Raw genomic sequence first — 12,373 nt, forward strand, 5'->3', positions numbered from 1 at the left:
CAGGCTTTTTTTGAAAAGCATTACAAATGTCTTCAAACTCTTTATCTTAAACTTCAGTATCTCCTTGTTTAACACTGCTGTTCCCGAATGGGCTTGGGCATAGGTGGAGTCTAAGACGGGAGCATTTGTTTTGCATTATCTTACTGGTTTTGGGGTTTTTTTTGCAGTGTCTTATGTGTCTCTTTTTTTAAAGAAATCTCCTTTTATGCATATTTGAGGAGCCGGAGCGGAGCTGCAAGGAGAAGCTCCATATCTGGGCAGGAAGTCCTGCTGACCAGGCAGCCCACAAAGCAGGCAGCGGCGCCTGTTATGTTTGGCCCCTGCACAGGGATGGAAATGAGAGTGGCTCAAACCTCCCTCCACTTCTGAGGGAGCAAGGAATAACGCTGTCCTCCAAACAGAGACGTGGCTGCGCTTCCAGTCGTCGCGAGGAGATGCTGCCCGGAGGGGTCCGAGCTCGCAGGGGAAGGCGATGGATAACTGCCCCGTCCCCACGCGGAGGGGGCTCGGGTCCGTTTGCTCCTGCTGCCCTGGCGAGGTCTGCCTGTGCCACTGGGATGTCCCGAGACTTCACGGGGCCACCTGGGCTGCCCTGCGGGCAGTGGTGGGATGAGCCGCCATCCCACCTTCCCCTCCTGCTGCAGACCTACACCTCCGAGGGCAGGTAAACCTGAGCCGTCTCAGGAGCCGCGTGTTGCCTTGAAGAGCCTCTCAATTTTTGCATCGTTTCCCCCATATGTTTTCCTGTAGCTTCAGACTCTCGGCTATCTTGCACGGTGAGGAGCGGCGAGTTGTGCCACTGACACCTGCAGACAAGAGTTTCCAGGGAGATCTGGTGTTCCTGGTTGCAAAGGCACGTGCAAAGTGCACAAATGGGAGGGCTGGTGACTAGGTCTTCTGCGCATGCCTGAAGCCGTATGTGGCCAAAGGTCGGGGCTAGGACTTGTTTAGTTTTGTCTTAAGGAAATGGATGATCGGCTTCTGTACACCCCAAAGGCAAGGATCGCCTGTTGATGCCAACAGTTTGTTCTTCAAGTGAAACAATAATGGCAATTTAAGATGAGATCTGAGACTTTGCTGTGTTAAATGTGATCCATTTTACTGTATTTGTTTGGACTGAGTAAATGTGTCGCTGCAGTGAGACAACAGTGGAAGTTCAAAAGCAGTTCCTGGGGTGCTGGCAGAGGTGCCGTGCCGACCCGGCGGGTGGACGGGTGCAGCCTGCCTCGCTTCAGCTGGTCCGGTAAGCCTTACAGGGACTGTCAGAAGCAGTTGTCAGACTTGTCCATCCATCCGTGAGCTGGCTGTGCGGTCCATGGTGTGGGGTACCACCCGTTTGATCCCAGCTCTGCCAGCTGGGAGGCTTCAGGATGCTCACCCTGCCCTTGGCAATGGACAGTCATGCCCAAGCCATCGCGTGGCAGCATTTGGAGTCGGGTAGGTGTCTGGAACAGATCCAGCAGCCTGGACACAGATCCTCCAGTTAACTGGGGTGATGGGTAGTGCCAGCCTGCTCTGGAGAGCGGGTACGAGGGTGATCTGGAGCGTACTGATTCAGCAGGTACTTCCACGGAGAAGTAAAGACTGATTAAAGAGCAGTTAACCTCAAACTTGGACCTGGGACATGAAGCAGAAGTCATATTTGGACAAGTAGAACAAATTACCAGGTTGAACAAATTACCAGGAAAGGATCTTGTTAACACTGAAGCAATAAAGTGAAATACTGGGTTTATGTATTAATGTGGAGGTCACAGGCTGGTGGCCACCCCCAAATGACTAAGAGTTCCTGCACTGACACTTGGACTGTGAAGCATCAGGTTGTCTTGTTGGGGATTTATGTACTGGTTCTTGCTAGTGACAATGCTTTTCCCTTTGCTTTCCCCCTTGTATATAATGGAACTTTTTCCAAATAAGTTTATTTAATCCAGATGTTTGTATTAAATAAACAACCATTCATAGTCCCTTGCCTATACTCAGCTTCTGTCTGACTCATTAAGATCAGAGTTGGTTAAAAAACCCCATCAGTTAGTAGGCATCTAGCACATGGTTCCAGAACTGGCAAGATTGTAAGTGGTCTGTGCTGGACTCTTGAATGTTTTTATCTCTTCTGGAGAGCTGGCACATACCTGAAGAATCAAAAAGTCCTATTTTTCTGAATGTTAGAGGCAGGGTGGAGTGTGTGTGCATGTTAAGACCATTTTTAAGATGTATTTTTATGAATTCCCAGGGTGAGAAGTCTTTTCACTGGCTTCAAAGTACCTGGAAAAACAGCAGGTGAGAAATGAGGTGAAAACTACAGGTGAAAGCTGAGGCACAAATGAAATAGCAGTCCTGTGGGCAAAGTGAGCTGAAATGGGGCATTTTGTACCCTTTGGGCTGTCCTTGAGGATGAGCAGCCTTCTATGGGGACTTAATAGTTTTGTGGGAAAAAAAAAAAGGCGCGTAAAGGCTTGTTGTCTACCTTAAAATTGGCAAACCAGTGTGCGGCCATTCCTAGAACCATCTGTTCATACAAGCTTTGTCCTTATTAGCAACACTGGGTTTTCCAAGTAAATTAAATGTCTTTCTTAACTCAGTGCCATCAAATAACCTTTTCCTCCTGAAAGCTGCAGAATGAGTTTGAATGTCAGAGACCTCGGGGTGCCCCAGGTCTGTGCAGGAGCTTTGAGGAGCCGGGGAGCTGGTGCTGGAGGGGACAAGGGCTGCAGAGTGGGGAGAGGAGCTGGGGCAGGAGGAGGTGTAATATTGATTTAAATAGTGTATGATCTTGTAATGAAAGACTATCGTAATACTGAAACACACATGGACTAGATTAAGATTGCATAGAAGGGCAACACCCTTCTCGAGCAATAGAAACCTCTGCAGCAATTGTTCTTCTGATGGGCTCTAAATGTGTTCACACAAATGAATAGTCAATGCCTAGAACAAGCTTGTATTTTTGAGAGGGATTAAAGATCTTCTGCAAAAACTTGATGAATGGGAGCAAGCACCAAAAAGGGCATGGTGGTGTGAGACTTGTACATGTTAAGCCTTAATGGAAAATGAAGAATGCGGGGTCTAAAGTGGTCAGAAAATTGCAAGACTGGCACTTTATAATGCTTCTTGAGGACTGAAAGTATTAGGTTTTTTGCGGAGGTGGATGACCACCCTGTAGTTTAATCTCTGGCTGCACAGGGTCAGATCTGCTGACATGAGGTGAAGCTCCTGGGATGCTGCCATTGCTTCTGCTGGGGGTGCGTGTCCTGGGGGTGGGACTGTCCTTGTTTTCCGTAAGTCTGTTTTTACAGGGAACAAACATGTCTGTCAGACAGGAGTCTGAAAGTTTCTGTAAAAACAGCCAGGCTGAGAAATTCAGGGTCCCATAGAGTCACTTTTCCCTGGTGCTTCCTGCAGTACTTTGTTTTTGTCTCCCATCATACCCTCCTGCATTCTTCACATCCAAAAAGCCCTGTTTGATAAATCCATGGCACAGACACTAAAATAGGTTTATTTTCCAATGTTCTTGGCTCCTGTTGTGGTGTTTTGCACTTGTCTGTCTCCTTTTGGGAGGTTATTAGGACTGTCTCTGTGCAGCAGTGAGCACACATGTATATAAGTGACTTTCTTCTGCTTTCAGTGAGCAGCAGAAAGTGCAGCACAACCATAGTCCTCTTTTCCCCTCCCCTGCCTTCCCTCCCCGGAGCCTTTCCTTGCCGTGTTTCCTGTTCACCGTGGAAACCACCCGTAAAGCCCAGTGCCAGAGGTGTGGAAACATGCCACATTCCCAAAATACACTTGAGCCCCTGTAGAAGGACCAAGGAGATCCAAGCTGTAGTAAAGCAAGGTTATAGCAATGCACCTCCCAGTCTCACTGCATGAAATTTCTGATTTGCACAGATTCATATGCAATATATAAGCTGAATCAAAATAACCTTTTAATGAGCCCTGAGGCCTCTCTGTGCATGAGATTAAGGTGGCTGTCCAGTGTGTGTGCGTGTTCACTGTATTTGATGTGCCACCCCCCCATGCTGTTCCAGATATGCCATCTTCCCTCACTTTAAGCTGAAAACCTTCATCCCAAGCATCCTAAATAAACTTGTAGCAGGTCTGCATGGTCAGTGGTCAAATGGTGTTTGGGAGGTTTGAGGGTTCACAGGGCATAAGGCATGGCTGAAGAAATCAATGTCTGAAGGACAAAACACAATTATTAGTACTCTAGACTCGGATAATCTTTGAGGATCAAGCCTTTCCAACTCCAGTGTCCTGTTCTTTTCCAGATGTCGGTGAGCCAGCCGCAGTCAGGAAGAGGTGTGCCGTGTTTACGCTGCAGAGGGACATGCACGGGCTTCGAGCCACATTCCTGGAGGTAACGTCTTGGCCTTGATGGGCCCTGCCCTGACACTGTCCCTTTGGTCCTGTTGATACTCAGATTCCAGTGACTTTGAGTGCAAAGAAGAACTGCAGAGCACTTAAGTGTGGTGGTGGGAGGTGCAGAGAGGACACACTGGCTGGCTGGGACAACTGCTGAGTTGAGAAGATGCTCGTGCTCCCTGCCCTCCATCCCCCTTCCCTCACTGGTCCTGCTCTTCTATTTTCTGAGTTAAAATCTCATCCACAAGTCCTTAAACCAAGCTGAGGCTCTCATGCAGTGGGGGTTTTTTCCACTTTCGCTAACGTTGCCTGCTCCCTGGGAGTTGAGACTATCTTTGCTAGGTTGGGTGCAGGTCTTGGCAGCAAGCTGTGGCTTGGGAAGAGGAGAAAGCTGGGGTGAGAGATGGCCCAGCCTGCAGAAGGGTCTCACCTGCCACGGAACCGTCTCCGGCACAGCCCTGCACGGCTGGTGCTGTTCAGTGGGACGTCGGGAGCGGGGCACGGTGCCGAAGCTGCTGCACGCCGTGCTCGCACAAGCCACCCGATGCCCTGCGCAGCGTGCGTGCTGGAGCACGGGTCCTCTGCCTGCCACACGCTGGCTTCCCAGCCTGCCAGATTGTTTGGAAATGAATTAGTGAAAACAAACATGTCCTTGCTTGCTTTGGAGGCAGGGAAATGCTGACCAAAAGGATAATCTGGTGGTGGTGTTAGGAGATGTGCCGAGTGCCTGGCTGTCACCCTCATCCTTGAGGGCGAGCATGGGTGCAGAGCTGGCAGAGTGAAACAAAACCGTTGGTGAGGGCTCAGTGCTGTGTCCCGCTTGGCACCACTGTGGTGGCTGTTGCTGGTGGCTGTCCTGAGCGTCCTGATGGCTGAAATGCTATGCTCAGTGCCAGAAATGTCTTGTTATTTGATACTTTATTTTCAGTGTTTTTCCTCTTAAAAACAGTAATTTAGGTAAATAGCCACCCAGTATCAGTAGCTGGTGGGAACCGACCAGTGCTGCGTGTTTGGTTCTGGGCATGGGCAGTGGGCTGCTGCCCTGCCCTATCTGCTTGCAAACCGAAATGGGAGAAACAAAGGGGGCTTTGAAATGGAAGGGAGCTATCCAGATGTCATTAATTAAACAGGAATTAGTGCCCTCTGAGGTTGTCTTGCAAAACACTAGACTCTTTTCTGTGAGCCTGGAGAACTCCTGTTTGGTGTGGGCTGCACAGCTGGGTCCTGTCGCAGCGGTGCACAGGAGCCCGCAGTCTGCAGGTGTGCTGTCTGTGCTGCTGAAATGCTTCAGGAGGCTTCACGATGGTGGTCTGCAGTTGTGTCCTGCAGCCTTCAGTTCCCAGTTTCAATACCCCAGCTGACTGGAAATCTAAACTTAAAAACACTCTTTTGGTTGAATCACTTTTTTTTTTTTTTTTTTTAGTGACTCAAAGGCTGGTTTGAATCATACTTGTTTCATGATCCTGCTGAAATACTTGGGGCTGCATCAGAGTCAGTTTGTCTTTTTTGCTATTAGCATTTGATGGAAAAGCTGGCCAGGAGAGAGTCGCCTTACAGACTCGTCTTTATGATTTGTAGCTATTATAATTAAAATGATAGACACTTAAGTAGATTTCTCTTTTAGCAGTCACTTTTTTTAATGGCATGTAAAGCTTTGTAAGAGGCAAGGCTAGCGCTTGGCTGTTGGAGACTGATGAGGGTGGGAGATTTAGTGATGCTTGAAGGGGTTTTCAAAGTTCAGAGAAAGTGGCAGCTCCCTGTGGTGGGTGGGAGGCAGCAGTCTATCAGGGCTGCTGCGGCTGCTTTCGCCTGGGGACAGCACTTAGGAGGTCGTAGCTTTCTGCTCCGTGCTGCTGCCGATCCCTCTGGGATGAAAAGCTGGACATGAGCCAGCAATGTGCATTTCCAGCCCAGAAAGCCAACTGTATCCTGGGCTGCATCCAAAGCAGCATGACCAGCAGGTCGAGGGAGGGGATTCTCCGCCTCTGCTCTGGTGAGACCCCACCTGCAGTGCTGTGTCCAGCTCTGGGGTCCCCAGTACAAGGAAGACATGGACCTGTTGGAGCAGGTCCAGATGGGGGACAAAAATGATCTGAGGGCTGGAACACCTCTCCTGTGAGGAGAGGCTGAGACAATTGGGGTTGTTCAGCCTGGAGAAGAGAAGGCTCTGGGGAGACCTTATAACAGCCTTCCAGTACCTAAAGGGGACCTACAGGAAAGGTGGGGAGGGACTTTTTAGTAGGACCTGTAGCAATAGGATGAGGGGTAATGGTTTTAAACTGAAAGGGGGGAGATTCAGGCTAGATACAAGGAAGAAATTTTCTATAACAAGGGTGGTGAAACACTGGAACAGGTTGCCTAGAGAGGTGGTGGTTGTGGTTTAACCCCAGCCGGCAACCAAGCCCCACGCAGCTGCTCACTCACCTCCCTCACAGTGGGATGGGGCAGAGAATTGGAAGGGTGAAAGTGAGAAAACTCATGGGTTGAGATAAAGACAGCTTAATAGGGAAAGCAAAAGCCATGCACGCAAGCAAAGCAAACCCAGGAATTCATTCCCCACTTCCCGCAGGCAGGTGTTCAGCCATCTCCAGGAGAGCAGGGCTCCATCATGTGTAATGGTAACTTGGGGAAGACAAATGCCATTGCTCTGAATGTTCCCCCCCTTCCTCCTTCTTCCCCAGCTTTATCTGCTGAGCATGACATCCTATGGTCTGGAATATCCCTGGGGTCAGCTGTCCCGGCTGTGTCCCCTCCCAATTCCTTGTGCGCCCCCCAGCCTCCTTGCTGGTGGGACAGGGTGAGGAGCAGAAAAGCCCTTGACTGTGTAAGCACTGCTCAGCAGTAACGAAAACATCTGTGTTATCAACACTGTTTTCAGCACAAATCCAAAACATAGCCCCATGCCAGCTACTGTGAAGAAAATTAACTCTACCCCAGCCAAAACCACCACAGTGGTAGATGCCCCATCCCTGGAAACATTCCAGATCAGGTTGGATGGGGCTCTGAACAACCTGGTCTAGTTGAAGATGTCCCTGCTCATGGCAGGTGGGTTGGACTAGATGACCCTTAAAGGTCCCTTCTAACCCAAACCGTTCTATGATTCTGTGAATTCTGCTGAATTCCTGTGCCCGGCTTAGGGCACAGGAGCCTTTTGTCTCATGCTGTAACCCTGGTCTGCGTTTAACCTTTGGAAGAGGCTGATGCTCCGTGGCTGAGCCATCGCATGATTGCATGCCTCCCAGGGCTCAGCTCGTATCAAAAGGATGATCTCGCTTGTCACCCACAGGAAAATCTGTAAGTCATGCAAATGCAGCCAGGAGGATCACAGCCTGAGCTCGGATGTGGAGGATGATCGGAAAATTGGGCGCCTGCTGTCAGACTCCAAGTATGCCACGCTCACCGCCCGGGTGAAAGGAGGTGATGGCGTTCGCATTTACAAAAGGAACCGCATGATCATCACCAACCCCATCGTCTCTCGGAAAGACCCCACCTTTGACACCATCACATACGAGTGGGCTCCACCAGGGCTCACCCAGAAGCTGGTAAGACAATCCACAGCGTGTTTGGTGGGTAGTTTGTGTCGCTTAATGGAGAACATATAACTCAGCTCTGGAATAAAGTTATTGGGGAAAATAGTAAAACATATGGCTTGCCTCTGAGAGCAGAAATGTATGTATCACTTCATATTTTGGAAAACTGCATAAATAACCAGGGTAGGAGAGGGGAATGGATTGCCTTTGGGTTTTTATAGGTTTGCTAACATTTCTAGGAGAAGTCTTACTGGGCTTTACAACTAGAAAGCTCACTACTATGGTCAAGCTCGTGTCCAATAAAAACATTGCTGAGGAGAGATCCCATCTCTGCTGTCCTGCCAGTTGTACAACACCCGTGCAGCCCATGCAGGCATTTGCATGCTCCAAAACCCCCGGCTGGATGTGGGAGCGATTCCTCCAGGCCTTCTCGGGGTGTCTGGGCTGGGGTTTGGTCCTTTCCCTAAACACCCCCAGGAGGGCACCAAGGAGGAGGCAAAAAGCCATGCAAGCTGTGGGACACGCACAAGGACCGTGAGACAACTCCAGAGACCTGTCTCCATGCTTCTAAAACAATGTGGGTCTGGACCGGACTTCTGGAGAAGCAGTGGAGACAAGCTATTTGGGTGATTTATTTGGGCAGGAGTTGCCTTGGGCTTTGACATCCCTGTTGGAGAGGGAGGTCCTGCCTTGCTTTTTGAGTCTGATCTCTTTTGTAAGTCTGGATGTGAGCCTGTCCCAAGGTCAGCCAGTGCAGGTAGAGGTAGCTAGCTGGTACACTTCCATAAACCTGGAGGGGTTTTTCAGCAAACACTTCAGGAAATTATACTTTAGTCTGTCTCAAAAGCAGAGAAATTAAATCAATGTGGAAGGAAGTAATGCTGCATCTAAATCCAGCACTGTGTTTGTAAATTATTCTGTTACAGATATAGGCTTTAAGGGCAAAATAACTGTCGTCTTTAATATGGTAATTATTTGCTTTGCTAGCTGAGGTAGTTATTAAAATCTTGGACTTAAAATAGGCCTGGCATCTCAGGTTTATTAGCCAGGAGCGCAACTAGTGCTCACTTGTGTCTCTGTAGATCACAGAATGGCCCTAAACCTCCCCAGAACGCAGCCTTGTTTCCTGTTGAATGCTGCATCACCTCAGCCCTGGACAAACATCTGTAGGAATATCAGAACAGAGCCAAAACAGCGTGCTGACAGGGCTTACTTTGTGCCTTAGCTTCTCTGTAATGCTGTCATCTTTAACTTCAGCTCAGATTTGCTGGATAAGTGGAGAAGGGGGGAAAGGGGGTTTAAATTCTCTGTGTGGTGGGCAGCGTGATGCTGGGTGGGCAGCTGGGTAGTTGTGCCTCAGGGTTCCCCATCTCCTGCTCGCAGAAGAGCATCACGTCCGTGGAAAACCTCCTCCAGCAACGGCCCAGGGCAACCGAGCGGAGCAACGGGCTCGGAGCCCCTGTGCCCAGGGACCCTCCTGCCGCCCCTGCCGAGGTGCAGCAGCAGCCTGTCCCTGTCCCCAGCAGACTTGCAGAGCTTCCCCCTGCGAGGAACAGGAGCGGGAAGGCTCGTCGTGCCAAGGTGTGCTGGCCTGGGGGAGAGCTAAGCTGAGCTCTGCGGCTGAGAGCATCCTGCCTGCGTGGGCACGAGCTCTGCCTGTCGCTGCTGCCTGAGGAACCCCTCCCAGATTCAGTACTGGAGCTGGGTTGTGGTTTTTTTTTTTCATTACAGCTGAACATAGTCTGGTCCAAATAAAAATATTTGTTTAGGTTTTGTAAAGAGAAGTCAGGGTAAAAAGGGGAGATGGGGACCGTGGTCCCATGCTGAGGGCTGGATCTGAAAACAAGCCCCCAGCCCAGTCCCTCCTTCCCTCCTGCGCCTGGTTTCTGTCTGGGCAAGAATATTGCTGTGTGGGAACGAATGGAAGTGGTTTTCGGTGTGCGGAAGTGTTAGCCAGCAGAGTGCTTCTTGAGGGAAAGCACTTAACTGGCTTTTAACTGTGTTGTGGTACTAAAAACATTATATATTACGCTGTCATTAGTGGACAGCTTTTACTCTTCAAATTAAACAAATAGTTTAAAGCTGCTGAAAATTGCAACCAGATTTTTTTGAAGAATTGGGGAAACAAATGTGAAATTGCAGCTGCAGACCCGAGAGACAGACTGTGATTATTTCTTAAAACTCCGTTGCCCTCACCCCCTTGGAAAGGCTGACTGGGGGTGACATGAAGTCTGTACTGGGAATGCAGTTGGGGCCTGTGGTGCTGACTGGGGCAGACCACTGGGCTTTAATGAGGGACCGAGACCCTCACGCATCCGACTGCCCGGCTGTTTAATCGCAGCACTGCTGCTCACAGCCTCCTCTTCCTTCCCCTTGTCTCTGGTAGGAGCTGGCCCAGCAGGAATGTTTGTTTAACCAGTGTTTGCCTTCCACGGGTCCCATGGGGCATCGGGGAGTCCGTGAGGGATGGGGAGAACAATGATGGCACTCTTCCCACCCGGCCTGATTCATTAAGCACGCTGCCCAGCCCGGGATTTATCGGGAACCCGGGTTTCACTGCTCCGCAGGCTGGCTCGGCACCTCGGCGCAGCGTCGGCTCCTTGCTGTGAAAAAGGATGCCCGAACTCTGCGGCTCCTGGGCTGCTTGCTTCTTCTACGGGCCCGAACCCCGACCGTACCCCGTTGTGAGCGCGTGTTTGGGGTGATCCCGAGCGCAGCCCTGTGCGGGGGGGGGGCAGCTGGGGACCCCGGCAGCTCCCCCCACCCGCAGCAGCAAACTCCGTCCCTGCGGTGCTGGCAAGGGACAGCTCAGGGTCTGTGCTTCGTGAAAGCTTTGGAACTCTAAAGAGTGCCTCAACAGACTGGAAGGTGTCTTGGTTCAAGTAAACGAGGTGCAGGAGCTTTGAAGACAACCTTGATGAATTCTAGCTTGAAGATCAACTTGACAAACTTTGAGGAGAATGGCTGACATCCAGTCTTTCTCAGGATAGTTTAAAAGGGATCGGGGCCAAAAGCTTTTAGTGCATAACTGACTCGCTCCAGTGATTTCCTTCTGAAGGCAGGCTGGAAACTTGGGATTGTTTTTAATATTGTTGTCCTGAAGTGGATGGTCCAATAATAGGAGGAAGTTTAGAGCATGTTTTTGTTGAGCTGTGCCTGGAGAAGTTATGAAGTGGATATTCAGGGTCCTTGGGGAAAGTGAAAAGAGCAGATCATAAAATATCTCCAAAATCCAGTAGTTAACAGTGAAAACCTAAAATGTTCTTCCTCAAAATTATCTGCGCTAAGGCTTAGTAAAGCATTTGTCCGTAACAATACATGGTAGCAGCAGAAGAAATGATGTTTAGTTATCCTTCGTGTCAGTTTTTGGTGTCAGGTTGAATTTTTTTCCCTGATCCATTCTCTGGCGACATTTTATGGCATCTGCAATTATAACTTTAAGCATTCCCTTGATCAGGGAGTAAAATCCCACCACGTGTCTGGGCAGATATTGAAACCTGCCACTGAGCAGTCCAACTGTAGTTTTAAGAAAGGCTTGAGAGTTTGCTTTTCTCTCTCACTTTCAGCGCAGACATTTGGTATTGGCAATGGAGAGTCTGGTGCTGGAGTGGAACAAGGCGCTTCAGATACACATGCTGGTGCAGTGCTATTCTTGTAGCTCTGGTAGAAGTGTTCATTAGTCTTGGCCCATTTGTAGTGGATTAAGAATTTCTTCCATTAAGATCCTACTGTGTTACTACTCTGCTAGCGCTCTTGCTGCGACTGAACCAGGCCAGTGCGGACTGCATAGCATACGCTGTCTTAATGTTCATGGTCATACAGCATCAAGGTTTTGGTTGCTGTTCTTGCCAGTTGTCAGATACCACTGGCAGTATCCTTATTTTGTGGGGCAGTGCCTGTGTGAGGCCTGGGAGGAGCTGTCAGGGAGTTCTTGTCTCTTGCTTCTGTAGTTCCTATTAGGATTTCTCACTTTCTGTGAAAGCCATCTGTGCACCAGATCACTTCTACAGCGTCCTGCAGCTCTCTGGTTAGAGAGCTATTCCCAAGCAGCACCTTCTCCCACAGGGTGACAGCCCTCCCTCAGTAAACTTCTGGATATCAATCCTGCAGTTGCACAGAGGCACAATACATTGAGTGTTGATGTCTAATATCATAATGTGCAGCGACATTAACATGCACTTCAAGAAACAGGGAAAAATCCCTGCCTCCATTAAATCATTTACCTATTGCTCTTGCAAATCTTCAGGTAGGAATCTTGCCCTGCAATGCTGCTGTCTGGCTGAAAGTAGCTGAGGTGGAAGGTGACTTTGAAGTTTTTACAGATGTCACGAGTTGTTCAGTGTCGTGCACACTTTTCTGTATTTAAAAAGCCATACTGAACCAGACTGTGTACAGTAAACAGTTAATTGCTTCTCTACTTTCTTAAAATTCAGTTTTCAAATGCTGACCAAGTAAGAAACAAATCTAATGCAGCTGGATGCTGGTCTTTAAAA

General features: G+C 49.4%; 1 protein-coding gene across 2 annotated transcripts in view; it reads left to right on the top strand.

The window, feature by feature from the left end:
• Window positions 1–12,373, top strand: part of LMCD1 (LIM and cysteine rich domains 1) — a 34,504-nt gene that overhangs the window by 13,654 nt on the left and 8,477 nt on the right. Inside the window, exons 1-3 of one of the 2 annotated variants that reach the window (XM_029996217.2) lie at window positions 1,171–1,243; window positions 4,257–4,345; window positions 7,637–7,892. In XM_029996217.2, coding sequence (XP_029852077.1) covers window positions 4,257–4,345; window positions 7,637–7,892 — 345 coding nt within the window. In that variant the 5' untranslated portion in view covers window positions 1,171–1,243. Of the gene's footprint in view, window positions 1–1,170; window positions 1,244–4,256; window positions 4,346–7,636; window positions 7,893–12,373 lie in introns of those variants that run through there. The other variant, XM_029996216.2, reaches the window with a different exon arrangement.

Source organism: Aquila chrysaetos, chromosome 20 (genome assembly GCF_900496995.4).
Source record: "Aquila chrysaetos chrysaetos chromosome 20, bAquChr1.4, whole genome shotgun sequence".
Taxonomy (NCBI): Eukaryota; Metazoa; Chordata; class Aves; order Accipitriformes; family Accipitridae; genus Aquila; species Aquila chrysaetos.